The sequence below is a fragment of the Oncorhynchus tshawytscha genome, linkage group LG25 (genome assembly GCF_018296145.1).
Source record: "Oncorhynchus tshawytscha isolate Ot180627B linkage group LG25, Otsh_v2.0, whole genome shotgun sequence".
In the NCBI taxonomy this organism is placed as follows: domain Eukaryota; kingdom Metazoa; phylum Chordata; class Actinopteri; order Salmoniformes; family Salmonidae; genus Oncorhynchus; species Oncorhynchus tshawytscha.
Window position 1 is genome coordinate 17,458,152 of NC_056453.1, and position 16,919 is coordinate 17,475,070.

At 43.2% G+C, this 16,919-nt stretch overlaps 1 protein-coding gene across 1 annotated transcript in view; it reads left to right on the forward strand.

Annotated features, from left to right (window-relative positions):
* The first annotated feature begins 15,009 nt into the window (after nt 1–15,009).
* The window catches only part of cacna1g (calcium channel, voltage-dependent, T type, alpha 1G subunit), a 311,200-nt gene continuing 309,290 nt past the window's right edge, over nt 15,010–16,919 (forward strand). The window contains exons 1-2 of the mRNA XM_042306304.1: nt 15,010–15,798; nt 16,770–16,919. The exon at nt 16,770–16,919 is cut by the window's right edge and continues 162 nt beyond it. Of these exons, the coding sequence (XP_042162238.1) occupies nt 16,777–16,919 (143 nt within the window). The 5' untranslated portion in view covers nt 15,010–15,798; nt 16,770–16,776. The remainder of the gene's footprint in view (nt 15,799–16,769) is intronic.

Consider the following 16,919-nt stretch of genomic DNA (forward strand, 5'->3'; position numbering starts at 1 on the left):
GTTTACATAAAGTTTTCTTTTATGAGTAAAAATAAAAACCCTAACCTTGTAACCACATTTATGACACAGTCACATTAAAAAATAACTATTTTCAAATGTCAATGGTTTATTTCAATATTCTATAATCAATTTCCCATTTCCAAAGCAAACGTCAAGGGTCACATTGGTTGTGGCTTGCACAGGTAAGACGATATCAATGACTTTGGTTATCAATGGTAAAAACATACCATTGTACCACAGAGGCAAACTGATGTTAGAGTGTACACACATACACACACAACACACAGACACACATACAAACATGAACACAAAGGAGAACAGAGAACAAGCTGCCCAAAGGATGTAGCTTGTATGAGTGTGCCTCTGTCCCTTTGCTTGAATTTGCTGTGTGTGTGTTTGTGGGTCCCTCAACTAGCCCTTGACATTTCCTTGACATTTGTTGACATTTCTAATGTGTTGCAGAGCCATGTAAAGCAGAGGAACTAACTGTGAGTTCATCAAAAGTGGTCTGAGAATACTGATGACCAAATGTCACCAGGCCCTGACCATCTGGTGTGGCCCAGTTACAGAGGTGAAGGACTGGAGTCAATTTAGTCATAATACACTGAGTGTACAAAACGTCAGCAACTCCTTCCTATTATTGAGTTGCACCCCTTTTTGGCCTTAGAACCACCTCAATTCATTGGGGCATTGACTCTACAAGGTGTCGAAAGTATTCTACAGGGATGTTGGCCCATGTTGACTCTAATGCTTCCCACATTTGTGTCAAGTTGGCTCGATGTCCTTTGGGTGGTGGACCATTATTGATACACACGGGAAATTGTTGAGTGTGACAAACCCAGCAGCGTTGCAGTTCTTGACACACTCAAGCCAGTGCGCCTGTCACATACTACCATACCCCGTTCAAAGGCACATCAATCTTTCGTCTCGCCCATCCACCCTCTGAATGGCACGCGTACACAATCCATGTCTTACTTGTGTCAAGGCGTAAAAATCCTTCATTAACCCGCCTCCTCCCCGTCATCTGCACGGATTGAAGGGGATTTAGCAGACATCAATAAGGGATCATAGCTTTCACCTGGTCAGTCTATGTCATGGAAAGAGTAGGGGTGCTGAATGTCTTGTGCACTCAGTGTACAGTCATGCTGGGGTTATGTTGTGGTCATTAACTGGTCATTATTATTGTCAGACAATAGATGGGGGCGCTGTCTCAAAAAGGATTGGATTTTAATAAAGGTTGAATGAGATTTCATATGGTCGTCTTCATGGTCTCCTTCACTAAGGTCTCACTTACTCTCTTGGTTTTTGTAGTTGTTTTTTCACCTGTCTCGGTCCAGCCTATAGTGCAATGTGTCTTTGAGATTGCAGTTAGTTAACTATTACGGTAAGCCTGCTTGAAAGAATATAGCATGGTGACACCATACAAGGCACAGTTTACAGTAATATCACCAGGAAGTCATCGTGAACTTCATACTTCACAGAGCAAAAAATCAACGGGGCACACATTCTTTTGTAATGTTGTCTTTATTCATATCACGTCAATGAAATTACGACCAACTAGCTAGCCTTTCTGATGGAAATTATATGAAGGAATTTTATCTTCAGATGCCGGGCCGGAGCGGACTGTTATTGTTAGCATATGGTAATGTATGAGTCACTCTCTCTGTAAGAGAAGACAAGACTGCCTAACTGACTAACTGGAGGTATTTATAGACCTCAGTCCTTCCCAGAACTCTTGCTCCCTACAAAACTATCATCTAATACCCATCCCTCCATCTTCAGAAGAGATGGGAGATTGGGAGAGCGATGGAGAGATGAGAACAGAAAGATAGAAATATGTTAGGCTTAGAACGAACAGGACAAGTTATCAAGTCCACTGAGAGAGTGGAGGAAGTCCACTTCTGGAACAGAATGAATACATTTTGGCTGGATTTCTTTCTGTTTTTTTCTGACTTTGAGGACATTTCTGTCAGTCTTGCCTTTGTTTTGTTGTGTTTGCCGTGACTAATTGAATCATCATCGAAATGTGATTGTTTCTCAAATCAATATCAAAACCCTAATCTTCCCAAACATAAAGAGAACGATGCATCAATCATAGTGCAATATTTTAATTTAGTTTGATTTTGCCTTTAGAGTGACAAACACACGCAGGCTTGCACAAACACACACAGACATACATTGACACAGTGATGTCTTGGCTTGCCTTCCTGGCTAACAAACGCTTCTAATAAATCGATCTGCTGTGGTCTATGGGGCTAATATTTCTCTCTCGCATACACAGATTCAACCACTCGTCAGCAAAGGGTTATTATTGAGAATTTGGTTACTGTGTTCATTGACTGACTGTCATGTCAAGGTCCTAGGTTGGGATCATATCAATAAAGAGAAGACACAGGGAGTCCATACTTGCGAACTCTTGCTTTAACCTCTGGCTTAAACCTTTGTCTTAAAATGTTAGCTGGTAGCTTTTCTCATTGGCAAACATGACACAATTAGCTGCCCAGGGAGTTGTCATAGAAGGATTCCTTTTTATTGGCTACCTCTGGGCACACACAGGTTGAATCAATGTCCCACCTGTTTTGAGCCCCACATGTTATTTTGGCATTAACATGTGTCACATATCAGTTTGCAAACAATGTAAAAAAAAAATATATATATATATATCATTGAGTTAATAAAGCTACATACAAACATAGTCTCTTCTTTTGCTGTCTTGAGTAAGCCAGCTCCAAAGGCAGCTCATGGAGCAGGATTTGTGCAGCTCATGAAGCATGATTTGTGCAGCTCATGAAGCATGATTTGTGCAGCTCATGAAGCATGATTTGTGTTGGGGATAAACGAGCTCCGGCTGGGAAAATATACTTTGAATGGTCATCCAACTCAAAATTGTGAATCTGGCCTCCAGTTGTTTTGAAAGCACCATAAATCCAGAGAATGACAGACTTTGATGACAAAATTTGCCCGTGAAGGATCGCCGCCCCACCTTCCTGTTCAAGTGAGCACAGCATAACAAGGTGAGTCCAAAAATATATTGTATCCTGCTGCATAAATGATGTTCTATGCCAGGGAGATATAGATACTGTAGCTAAGAAAGTAGTAGTTAGTGTATGTTGTGTAATAAGATGTTAATAGCCAATTTGCATCACCCTAATAATTTGGTCTATTTACCCCTCTTAATTTTGCCTACTGTTCTGACTTGGTTGTGCACATGTAGCCTATAACCTGATATAGAGAAATGTAATCATCGAATATTGTAATAGATTTCATTGTCTGCTTATATGCCCCCTTTATTTATACTACGGTTCTGACTTGGTGTACAGGGAGAACACTGTGAGAACGGTTCGGAATGTTCGGAATTCTGTCACGGGACATTTCAAAAGTGCTAAACACATAGTTATATTGACTACATCCATCCTAGCTCGCACATTAATGTCTTAATTGAAATGACGGATTATGCTTGTCGTCCCCTTATGCCATAGTTTGTACATCTCAATTGTCATTATAAACCACATTTGTGGTCAGCCATATCAGCTATGTTTTTTAAAAGGCAGTAAATGAGGCTGCCAGACAAGGCTCTGCTGACAGCCAGGTGGAGCAGTGGTAAGATGTTAGGACAGCTTGACGTAGCACCGTTTGTTACCTTTATAGTGCAATTAATGTATTGTTTAGTGTTGTGTAGTGGCTTTGCCCAATGCATCCTACTTTTATTCATTTTTGAACCACCAAGATTTATATGCTAAAATCACCACAGTATTGAACCAGGGTGACTATTTAATAATAAATAGACATGAAACCATCTGGACAAGAGAAACAAAACAACATCAATGCAGACACAGGGAGGAAACTGAGGAAGTGACAGATATAGGGGAGGTAATCAATGACGTGACGGAGTCCAGGTGAGTCCGATGAAGCGCTAGTGCGCATAACGATGGTGACAGGTGTGCGTAATGAGGAGCAGCCTGGTGGCCTCGAGCACCAAAGAGGGGGAGCAGGAGCAGACCTGACACCTGATGTGAATGTATTTTTAGAGTAGACACATCACTAGCAGGACATGAAGCTAGGGAAAGGGTGTAACGGTACATTCCAGGTGAACAAAGAGGAGAGCATTCCTTGAAAACATCAATCAAAAATAATTTTGGTTTTAATTACAAGTTGCAACAGGGAGACATCTCCAGCACAGAAGCAGAGCAAATGTCTACTGGGCCTTCTCTGAGAAGGTCCTTAAATATTATCACTCAGCACCAACTGCCCTGTAAACACCAGCACGAGAGGCTTGTAGGAAGTCACAACATCAGCTGCTACAGAATCACACTGTGTCACAGATACAGTACATTATCAGTGTGCCCTTGGCTCAGTCTGGCGTCAAACTTTGATCATAACACTCAACACTGGCAGACATTTGATACTGGCAGTTAAACTGGTCAAAGGCAGGAACATCAGTAATTAGTTACAACAGGTTACTGTAGACTAACAAGTGTAAACTACTTAATTAAATAGTGTACTTAACATGCACCGTTAACTCCTGTTTCCGTTTCCCCAAGGGAATGCATCTGTGTGCCTCTCTTTCTGCACATACAATCATGTTTATTACATATTAATCGAAATCAACAGTAAATCAAATACAGCAAAACAATTCATTCAATAATTAGGGTTTATCCGGGGTGTGGACATGAAGCTAGGGTTAGGATTTACCCTGAACCTAGATCTGTGGTTAGTTTCAAGACCTCAAACTGCAAGTGTATCAGCCCAGTGAAAAGATTGATAAACTGCAAGTCAAATTCCTTTTTGATGAAGTTTGTAGACTCAAAACAGGGATGTGACCGCAGGGAACATGGATAAAAGCTGGGGATCCTTTTTCATCTGGAGGTTTTGCAGCGGAAAGCAAATATTTGCCTAGCTCCTCGTTATTGTGGTCGTAAGTCTTCCCAGATCGCTGGGCAAGAACTGATGGTCGGCCAAACTGTGGACCTCTCTCTCTCTCATTCCCTCTTCCTCTCGCTCGCTCGCTCTCTCTCTCTCTCCCCCTCTCTCTCTCTATTACTATCTCTCTCTCATTTTCTCTTCCTGTCACTCTGTCACTGTCTCTGTCTCTGATTATCTCTCTCTCTTTCGCTCGCTCGCTCTCTCTGTCTCTCTAATGATGTGTGAATTGGTTGACAGGGGGAAAAGACCAAACTGGAAAATCCCCAAGAGATCAGATCTGTCAGGGATAACACACACCCCACACATGAGAAAAACACACACAGATGGACACACACAAACTCACCTTGTAACACTTTTCTGCGACATCCATCCAACATCTGAGACGTCCTTAAGATGTGTGAGGACGGGATTGGGACAGCCTGGCTTTGAGGGGTTATGGAGATTACTGTACACCTCTAACATCTGGTATCCCGTCTGTTTCCCCTACTCTCTGATCTGGCTCCTATCAAAAACCCACTGCGAATCAGACAGCAGAATTTACATAGTGGTCACCCCTCATGCAACGGAACGAACAAACACACACCATACTGTAGACTAAGTATACCAAACATTAGGAACACCTTCCTAATATTGAGTTGCACCCATCCTCCCCCTTTCGTAGGGGCATGGAAGCCTCAATTCGTAGGGGCATGGACTCTACAAGGTGTTGAAAGCGTTCCACAGGGATGCTGGCCTACGTTGACTCCAATGCTTCACACAGTTGTGTCAAATTGGCTGGATGTCCTTTGGACCATTCTTGATACACACGGGAAACTGTTGAGCATTAAAAACCCAGCAGCGTTGCAGTTCTTGACACAAACCGCTGCGCCTGGCACCTAGTACCATACTCCGTTCAAAGGCACTTAAATATTTTGTCTTGCCCATTTCCCCTATGACTGGCACACATTCACAAACCATGTCTCAATTGTCTTAAGGCTTAAAAATCCTTCTTCAACCTGTCTCCCCTCCCCTTCATCTACACTGATTGAAGTGGATTTAACAAGTGACATCAATAAGGGATTCACCTGGTCAGTCTATGTCATGGAAAGAGCAGGTGTGCTTAATGTTTGTATACTCAGTGTACATACACCCACGAACTCAGACCCGCACACATTCAAAGAGGCCAGAGCAAGGGGGGGTTGCAGATTAAAGAGAAAGACAGAGGTTGAAGCAGAATGCCTGGACAGGAATACGTATAAGTGGGTGATCCATCAGTCACAGAGAGGATGAAGGAGAAGAAGGAGGATGAATAGCAAACGGAAGAAGATAAGAGGAAATAGGGAACTAAAAATGAGGGTGGGAAGAAAGTACAAAAGAGAGGGAAGAGGCCATGGAGAACAGTGGAGACAAGCAGAGGAAGAGGTGTATGGGACACATAATACACAACCCCAAAAAGACAAACACACAAGCACGTGTAAGGCACACACCGTATGAAAAATATGCACGCCCACTCCCTCCTAGTGTCCACACTCAAACTTTTCCATCATCCAAATCATTTCAAACACACACTTCACAGGAATGGAAATATTGATCTCCCTTTCCGCCGCACATTTCTCTGGGAAATTAACTAGAAGACAGATGCCGAGCCTGAACCTTGTATTTAATCTTCATTGGGGAATATATCATCTAGAAACGCAACTTCTAATTCTGGTCCCCGTGATGGAAAAGCAGGCACCCCGTCAAACTAGTGTGTGTGTGTGTGTGTGTGTGTGTGTGTGTGTGTGTGTGTGTGTGTGTGTGTGTGTGTGTATTTGTGTTTGCGTGTGTGTGTGTGTGTGTGTGCATGTGATTGTCAGGTGCATGTGTACAGGTCCTAGCCTCTTTGCTCTCATTTGGGGGTAGCAGCTGTCTCAACTCTCTTCCCTCTTTCCTCCCCCTCTCCTCTCCCTCACAGCAATGGGGTGATGCCTGCTTAGGTCAGAGGTCAGATGTACCTGTGCCCACCCCTCCAACACACCCCTCCCACCCTCGGCTGTCAGAAGTAACAATGTGATGTTGACCCAACAAGGGACGGGGACGGGGACGGGACGGGGGGGGAGCTGAAATGAAACAGATCTTTCTCCAGTCTTTCAGACAGCTGTCTGCTGGACAGAAGAAGAAAATAAAGAGATGGGGGAAAAAGTCACCTGACAAGGTATAAAAATGCCCACCAAAGTTTTGTGAAGGTTTGTTAGAAGAACAACATGAAAAATAAAGTTAAGTCTTTGGCGGAAATGACAAGATGTGTTTTACTGACTAAATCAGAGGAGGCTGGTGGGGGGGAGCAATAGGAGGACGGGCTCATTGTAATGGAATACATGGAATGGTATCAAACACATCAAACATATGGAAACCCAATGTTTGACTCTGTTTATTCCATTCCAGCCATTACAATGAGCCCGTCCTCCTATTTCTACACCCACCAGCTTCTTCTGGACTTCATGGTTCGCTAATATTGAAATGGAGAGGGAAAGAAATTATGAAAGAGAGTGATGATAAAAAGCCTTTGTTGAAAAGATGAGGGAGTAAATGAGTCAAAAGGGAGTAGAGAGACAGAGAGCGGTGGAGAGAGAGAATGAGGGAGGGAGAGAGAGAGAGACTGAGGGAGAGAGAGACTGAGGGAGAGAGAGACTGAGGGAGAGAGAGAGAGAGAGAGAGAGGATGAGGGAGGGAGAGAGAGAGAGAGAATGAGGGAGGGAGAGAGAGAGAGAATGAGGGAGGGAGAGAGAGAGAGAATCAGGGAGGGAGAGAGAGAGACTGAGGGAGGGAGAGAGAGAGAATCAGGGAGGGAGAGAGAGAGAATGAGGGAGGGAGAGAGAGAGATCAGGGAGGGAGAGAGAGAGAGAATGAGGGAGGGAGAGAGAGAGAATGAAGGAGGGAGAGAGAGAGAGAATCAGGGAGGGAGAGAGAGAGAGACTGAGGGAGAGAGAGAGAGAGAGGATCAGGGAGGGAGAGAGAGAGAGAGAGAATGAGGGAGGGAGAGAGAGAGAGAATGAGGGAGGGAGAGAGAGAGAATGAGGGAGGGAGAGAGAGAGAGAATGAGGGAGGGAGAGAGAGAGAGAATCAGGGAGGGAGAGAGAGAGAGACTGAGGGAGGGAGAGAGAGAGAGAGAGAGAGAAGGGAAATAAATGGGCCGATAAGAGTGGCAAAGAAGGGTGTGAAATAGATAGAAAAAAGGACAGCAGGATAGGAGAAAAGAGGGAGCATGTAGAAATAAAAAATGAGACTCAATGTAATGAATGGTGTGACTAAGACATGTAAACCAGAGGATAATTAGAGATTATTAATGTGGCTGCTTTCCAGACTATAGCACTGCGCTTCATTAGGTAATATGCCATTAACGCACACACACACACCAAGCACACACTAAACACCAAGCACACACTAAGCACTAAGCACCAAGCGCACACACACACACGCACGCACGCACGCACACGCACACACACACACACACACACACACACACACACACACACACACACACACACACACACACACACACACCATTAACGAAGCAAGTCAAGGGCTCAAAGGATACCTTCATTACAATATATCATCCATTTCTGTACTTTCACTGTCGTTCTCACTCTTAATTGAATGTTGTGTCTCTCCTCATTTCTGTCTAATGCTCCATTTTTTCCCTTTCATTCTGTTCTTGTGCTTTCCCATCATGTCACTTCTTTATAGTAGAGTAAAGAATATTCCAGATGGGCCTTATGCAACATTACAGCTTCATTGCTTCTAATGGCTGAAGGGTGTGTGTGTGTGTGTGTGTGTGTGTGCGTGCGTGTGTGCGTGCATGCGTGTGTGTGTGTGTGTGTGTGTGTGTGTGTGTGTGTGTGTGTGTGTGTGTGTGTGTGTGTGTGTGTGTGTGTGTGTGTGTGTGTGTTGCTGACTCTTTGTTCAGTATTTTGAGAGAGCCTGATGTCCAGGGACAGGTTGTCAATACTATACAATACATATAATCACTGTTCCTTTAACTGCCTGAGGGAGTGCCCTTACATTTTCTGGGCGGAAAATACACGTGGTTTTCGGACACATATATTAACACACGTTTAAACAAATCACGTGAAAAATGTAAGGGCACTCTCTCAGGCAGTTAAAGGAACAGTGATTATATGTATTGTATAGTATTGACAACCTGTCCCTGGCTCTCTTAATATACTGAACAATCAGCCAGCAACACACACATACGCTTGGGTGCGGACACATAATGGCCTATTGTGATGACACATAGAGATTTTCACGTCAATTTTTCACACGGTAAAAAAAAATAATCACGGACACGTGTGAAATTTCACATGGATTTATTTTTTGCACATTCCCCAGTCGCTGCAAATTTCACCACATTTTTTTTTGGGGTGGGGGGTTATGGTTGGACACAGCAGCCTTTTAACCCCATATGGGCCTTGCTGGCAGGTTTCCCCCACAGCTCCCTCTGCTGGGATCTCTTGATTGTGCCAAAACGGACTGTGAAGTTCTAATTATGCCCACATGTTTGCTATTGTTGTTGTGACATTGATTGCCATTGCCTTGCACGCTGAAGAAGGGCTCATACCCCAACCATTCGTGCAGCAATAAAAATATGTCAATCTATCGGAGTGGTGTCCTATTTCTGTTCTTTGGACCATATACGAGGATCCAGCACCCGATTTAAGTTTATATAAGCTGGAGTCAGGCACATTATTTAGCTTTTCTTGCAGGCAGATGCCATTTTGTTCTCATGACAGAAGGGATCTCACTGTTCCCATGCTTTGGGACAGCGGTTAGGAGCCAAAGTGTTTGTTGATTTTTCTGTTTGGATGTTGTTGTCTGTCAGAGTAACTTTTTTTGTTGTTGGAAAAGTGGGATAAGAATTAGGACATTTGGTCAAATCCACCTCCTTGGGAGTAATCAAAAATATCCACTGTATTTCCTTTGCCTCCCGCCATGCTCCACAAGACCTTCTCCCCTCGGCTGTGATTCTCCCTCGGTCACCCTACTGGAGCTCCAGTTCAGGGGCCCCACACAGCTCCCCGTCATCCCAGGGAAGGCAGCTCGTCCTGGGGTGACTTTCTCTGAGAGGCGACTGAAGGATCCTGGAGCTCTACAGGAGCCAAAAATCACAGAGCTGGAGTAGACTCAAAGAGAAAGATGAAAGAAGAGAAAGACAGCTCTGAGGGGCCCTTCTGTCTCTTTCCTTCTCCTCCTCCCTCTGCCCCTCTCTTCTTTTTCTCTTTCTCTGCTTCTTCCCTCTGCTTCCGCCCTTCAATAACAACTTTTCTTTTAATCAGTTTTTGTTTGTGAAGAAGTTGTACTAATTAGGGAGGGAAATGAAAAGAAAATGAAAACAGGGGAAGAAAGGAGGAGAGGAACAAGAGGAAGAGTGTTCTCCTGTCTCTGAGGTGATATATTAGTGATCTGATCCATGCCAGACCTCTCATGAGTTGAATGAGTAGTGAGCTACAGAACCATGTCATTACCGCAGTATAAATAATACAGAACTCAAATATTCCAGCTTCAGACAGACGGTGTTCTGTATCCTAGGTTACGGAGAGTTCTTGCTGGTGGGCATATGTCAGTGCTCTTTACCCAATAGTCACATAGAAATGTCTAAATACAGTATTATACATTTTTATATCATAGTTGGTGTCATACACTATTATGATGTAATTTGATACCATCCAGTTGTATTACTGTGTAATTGCCCCATCGAAGGTGTTAAGTGTTTAGATTGATATAGGCTTTTTGTTAGCCAGCTGCCTGCCTGTCCTCTAGGGTTTGTATTGATGTATTGACAGATGTACAGAGACCAGCCCAGTCCAGAGCAGACCAGACTAGCCATCTCACGGGTACACCATTAGAACACAGGCTTGAAATCACTTTGTTTTCACACTAATGTAGGCTTACAGTAGGGTGTCGCAAAGTGCATTACAGTTCAGTAAACTGATTGTGCAATGTAATGTAAAATGTAATGATTAGTGTGTACATTCAGCAATAAGTCGTCTGTGTGCCCTAAGACCCGCTGAGATCAAGCCTATAGGTATTTTATCTGGGTACTAGCATATGTGTTGTGGTCTCAGGCAAGGATACACATCATTCAAACATCGTTTACGGTTCATGTAAAATCTTTGTGTTACATCTTGTCCGCACCTGGTAGTGTAACGTAATGGGCTAACAAAGTATTGAGCATTAACGCAATGGGCTAACAAAGTATTGAGCATTAACGTAAAGGGCTAACACAGTATGTAGCATTAACGTAATGGGCTAACACATTATATAGCATTAACGTAATGGGCTAACACAGTATGTAGCATTAACGTAATGGGCTAACACAGTATGTAGCATTAACGTAACGGGCTAACACAGTATGTAGCATTAACCTAATGGGCTAAAACAGTTTGTAGCATTAACGTAATGGGCTAACACAGTATGTAGCATTAATGTAATGGACTAATACAGTATGTAGTATTCATGTAATGGGCTAACACAGTATGTAGTATTCATGTAATGGACTAACACAGTATGTAGCATTAATGTAATGGACTAATACAGTATGTAGTATTCATGTAATGGGCTAACACAGTATGTTTGCAATAACGTAATGGGCTAACACATTAACGCACACACGCACACACACACACACACACACACACGCACACGCACACACACACACACACACACACACACACACACACACACACACACACACACACACACACACACACACACACACACACACACATGGTCCTGAATGGCTTGCTTTGTAGAGCAGGGCACTTGCACTGCCAAGGTTGTGGGTTCAATTCCTGTGGCCACCCATTATTTACACCTCAGCTCACCTTAGGTAAGAGAAGACATTGAGTGATCAGAGACCCATGCAGATAATGAAAGACATAGTTTTGACTATAGAGGAGAAGGTGTCAGACAATAAGATGGAATATATAGAATGTAAAGATGGCCTCATTCACGTTGTATCTGAGCAGTCCATTGCACTGTGCCGGATGTCATTCATTTCAGTGGGGACTGTCCACAACGGAGTTGTATCGCAGAGCCCCCTTGCGGTTGAAGGTTCAGTTGAAGGTTCCGTTGTGAAACGGATGCAGCATACTTAGAACTTTTCCGAACTTTGCATCATCATGAGTGCAGCCAGAGTCTGTCAACAGAACAGGAAGTTACCAAACCACAGATCAAGATGAAAATCTATGGTTTTTGTCAATGGCTTTATGGGATAGCGAGCTTGTAAACAATGTCCCATTCCTGTAAGGGAGTACTATTTTAATAGTAATGTTAAATAATACACATTGGCTGTTAAGCTAATTATAGGACTGTTGCCTCCCGTTTTAGTTTCTTGTGATGGTAATGCCGTTTGTTTTTGAGGATAATTATTAAGTAGAGGTCGCTAGCTACACTATCTTCAACCTAGCTTACCTTTTTAGCTAGCTACAGTAGCTAGCTAACTAGCTAGCTGGTCTGTAAGCTAGCTTGACTTGCTAGAAAGTTTTTAAAAAACAAGTTGTGTAAAAATAAACTAAATGAGACATGTTTTATTATCACCTGAAACAATGTGTCTCTCCTGTTTTGAATGAAAAGGTCATATTTTGCAATCTTCCTAAATAAATGTGATCTCTGACGAGAGACTAGGCTCTCCTCCATATTGTTGTGTGTTGGGAAACCCTATGCTTTGCCTATGCTCTCCGTCCAGTAGCGGAATGCGATTAGGTGAAGATGACCTACGGCGTGATGAAATACGCCACAATGTGTAAGGGGCATACTGGTGACGTGGCCTACAAATGTGAACTTGTTATTCTAGTCATACTAGAAGCCACATCACCAGCAGATATGACTTGAAATGAAACAAATCTAACAACAGACTCCTTTGGAACTATTGAAGAGTATTCCGATTCATCTTTGAACATCAAGGAAAAGAACATGAATTACATTCAAAGATCAATGAATAACTGTATAGGTACGACAAGGCGTGTATGGAATGCCGTGAAAACACTAGAATTCATTCTATGGTGGGGATATTGTGCGTCATCAGCATTGATGCAGTAAGTCTCAGTTGGCCTGTCAATAAGGTGTAGCATTTTAAATATTCAAACCAACAACAGCTACCCTCTTTAGGGTGGCCCTAAATACATGTTGTGTACTGGCCTCTTTCTCTAAACACACACAGAGAGAGGTAGTCGAGCGGAGAAAGTTAGCCATAATGCTCAAATGATGGATACGCTATTGGATAACTAACAGCTAGGAAGGATAGGATGGAATGGAAATGGGTTGTAGATATTGATTCCTCACCTACTCTTGGATCAATACTTTTACACAATAATGAAAATAAAGTGTTACGCAGGGCAGGGTGGTAAGATAGGGAGGAAATAAAAGAGGTGTGATTCTCTCTCGTTGTGTGTGTGTGTGTGTGTGTGTGTGTGTGTGTGTGTGTGTGTGTGTGTGTGTGTGTGTGTGTGTGTGTGTGTGTGTCTCGTTGCAAATCAAGTCATGCGGCTATCATTGATCTGAAACACAGACTCCGGAGTGTGGCTTTAACTGTACTCTAACTACTTCATGTCTCACCACAGCGTGGTAGGGACAAACTGGCTCTTCATTACTGCCTTTCAATAGCTATGGTATACCAGCCAGGAAAGAAATCACTAGTGAGAAGAACATTATAATCTGAGAGAATGCACATTCAGTGCCCTAGTTTTACCTGTTCAACTCGGAGATGTTTTGAATGTGCAGCAGCAGCACTATGAAAACCTCCCCACTAAAATATTTTCATTCCAGGACAGGCAGAGGTATCTCCCTCTGTCAGCTGAACAGACAGTGAAATAACTGACATCTAAATCCCATAGCAAAACACACTGGCTCTCTGCCTCAGGCTGTGTTGCTTCCTAAACCAACTCTGTCCTCCACACACAGAGAGAGAGAGAGAGAGAGAGAGAGATCTTCCTCTTGCGGCCACCCTCACCGGCTGAACACACGCACCCTTTGCACGAGGACGCCTGGCTGCCGCGCTTTCCATCCGCCGCATTCCAGAACAGTCCTCTGCTCCTCTAGCGCAAGACCAATCGAGCCGTGACATCAGTCTCTACTACATACACACAAGCGCGCGCGTACACTCAAACACGCTGTATCCTATGTCGCTGGCGCTATGTTGTTAGTACATAATGTTGTTAGTACATAATCTGCTTCTCAGTTGATGTGGAGGATTCCTGCTGATAACTTAAAAGTGTTATATTTGCTATTATAAGCCCTGAGTGCTGATTGGCTGACAGCCATGGTATATCAGACCTTATACCACGGGTAATCTCCACCTGCACAGCCAGAAGAGGACTGGCCACCCATCATAGCCTGGTTCCTCTCTGGGTTTCTTCCTAGGTTTTGGCCTTTCTAGGGAGTTTTTCCTAGCCAACGTGCTTCAACACCTGTATTGCTTGCTGTTTGGGGTTTTAGGCTGGGGTTCTGTACAGCACTTTGAGATATCAGCTGATGTACGAAGGTCTATATAAATAAATTTGATTTGGGTATGACAAAACATTTATTTTTACTGCTCTAATTACGTTGATAATCAGTTTATAATAGCAATAAGGCACCTGGGGGTTTGTGGTATATGGCTAATGTAGCACGTCTAAGGGCTATATCCAGGCACTCCGAGTTGCTTCGTGGAGAAGAACAGCCCTTAGCGGTGGTATATTGACCATATACCACACCCCCTCGTGCGTTATTTATTAAATAGACTATTGGTGCAGAAATATTGTATAACACATCACACGTGTGAAGGTGACGGTGGAAACGAAGGCACCGTTTATATCACATGGAAACGGTTTTTTTTTCTTAAACTTCCCATAATAAACCTGTCGCCCAATCATCAAGTAGCTTTGGTTAGATACCAACACTTCCTCGCTTATCATTGGCCAATAGTTGACAATCGGATTCCAGCTGTTCCCCCTCCCTCCTGATACATTTGAGACGGACACATTTCTAGGCCAATAGAATAGTCGAATTAGATATAGTCCGTTTCTGGTTGGTGGATTGGCGGTTAGGGAGGAGAAGTTGAATCCAATTCCAGCTGTGCGTGCGTTCTGAGGAGCGGATTCTTGGTGTGGGCAGCCTCGCCGAACGAAAAGATTCAGGAGAAAGATAGATATAGGGAGATACTTTTGTGTGGTTATGTCGGTAATAATGTGACGGAACCTTAAACACATCATTTCACACGCGCTGCACCCATACCCCGCGTATACGCAAAGGATGCCTTATGGATGTGTTATTAGAGCGGAAATGTTAAGTACTGTATTTCAATTATGAAACACTTTTAGGCTGGGGTACATGCAGGCGCTTAAAACACCTCATGTTTGGATGAATGGAATGAACACCTTTGGATACTAAAACCGAGGACGAAAACGAGGAGAAACCGAATTGTTTGTTGATAGTTTTTTTGTGTATTGATTTGAGTTGAGTTGTTTTGACTGAAGTGGGAAAGAAGGGTCAGAGGGAGAGGGAAGGAATAGGAGAGCCAACGGTGGAGATTCTGCTATAAACGCCAGACCAGGATTTGTGTCTGGAATCTGACCAGGATTTAGACAGAATTCCAAGATATTACAAAGGGAAAGGTTCTATGAAGAGACCGTGGAGTTCCGAGAGAGCTCGAGACTAAAAACCATGCCTGGCGCATGATGCCCATAAACCCGCTGTAGCGACCACCTGGAAACTATACAGCCCGCAAGACGCACGCACGTACCGACTCTTTTCCTCCCCTCCTGCTCGCTCTTCTCTCTTCCCTTCTTCCCTGCACGCGCGATTCGGGCTGCACTTTTGCCACGAGAATCCATCATGCGATGACTGAGCGCGCTTTGGGCACATCTACTGATTCTATTACAGGTAATACATCAACAATTACAACGATAAAAACGCCTGTTTTTGTTATTGGTTGTGTTATGTGGTTGGTTTACGCGATTCCAAAAGCAAACGAATTTCGTTTAATAATCCATTGATGTTGCTGAAACGCATGATTGAAGTTTGGAAAACAGGAATTTGAATAATTGTTCATTTCTTAAAGATGCAGTATGGCATGTGATACAGTGTGGAGAGAAAATACACGGGGACGGGAATCCCTCTATCCAAAATTACGAGGCACTGCAGCTCAGTTGGACCCCTATCTGTTGCCAAATGTTGCGAGAAATTTGGGTGACATAGGATCATAAACAAGTGTTGATCTTTGTTAAAAACAAATACAGTAAGGTAGTATCAAAATAACTATAGATTTTCGTTTAAAACTGACTTCTTGGGAGGTGAATGCATATTTGGGTGAAATCTAATAACGGATCCCGCTGCTCCCCACTATATTCTGCTCCAATATTTGGATTTAATTGTAAGCATATGTCTTGGAGACCAGAAACCCGTATAAAGAATGTTATACAATCCTGGTATAAAATCTTAATAACGAGTTTTCGTTTTTCCCGAAATATCCTTTAATCTATTTGAAATTTATGCAACGAATATGAATTTATCCATCAACAATAACAATTCTCCTCCTAAATAGAGTCATCCTACACACACTTTAATGATGCCTAAATATGTAGACAAGTTGTTTTTTGTGTGCATAATCCTTCTGTCATTCTTAAACTATGTTTATGTTTTGCCCAAATATATGGAAATAATTATGGACATATACAAGTTATTATGTTGAGCGTCTTGAGACAACGTTATAGTTGAATGTTTACGCATTTCTATGTTGGTTTACGCATTTCTATGTTGGTTTACGCATTTCTATGTTGGTTTACACATTTCTATGTTGGTTTACACATTTATACATTGGTGATGTTTACATTTCCTCCACCCCTCCATCTCAGGGGGTGAATGATGGATGAGGATGGGGGAAATCTCCCCGGTGACCTCCGCGCCAGGGACACAGAGGGGCGCTCCTCTCTCCCCAGAACTTTCATACGGCTCAACGATCTGTCTGGGGCCGGAGGAGGAGGCGTGGAACGCGGCGAGGTGGA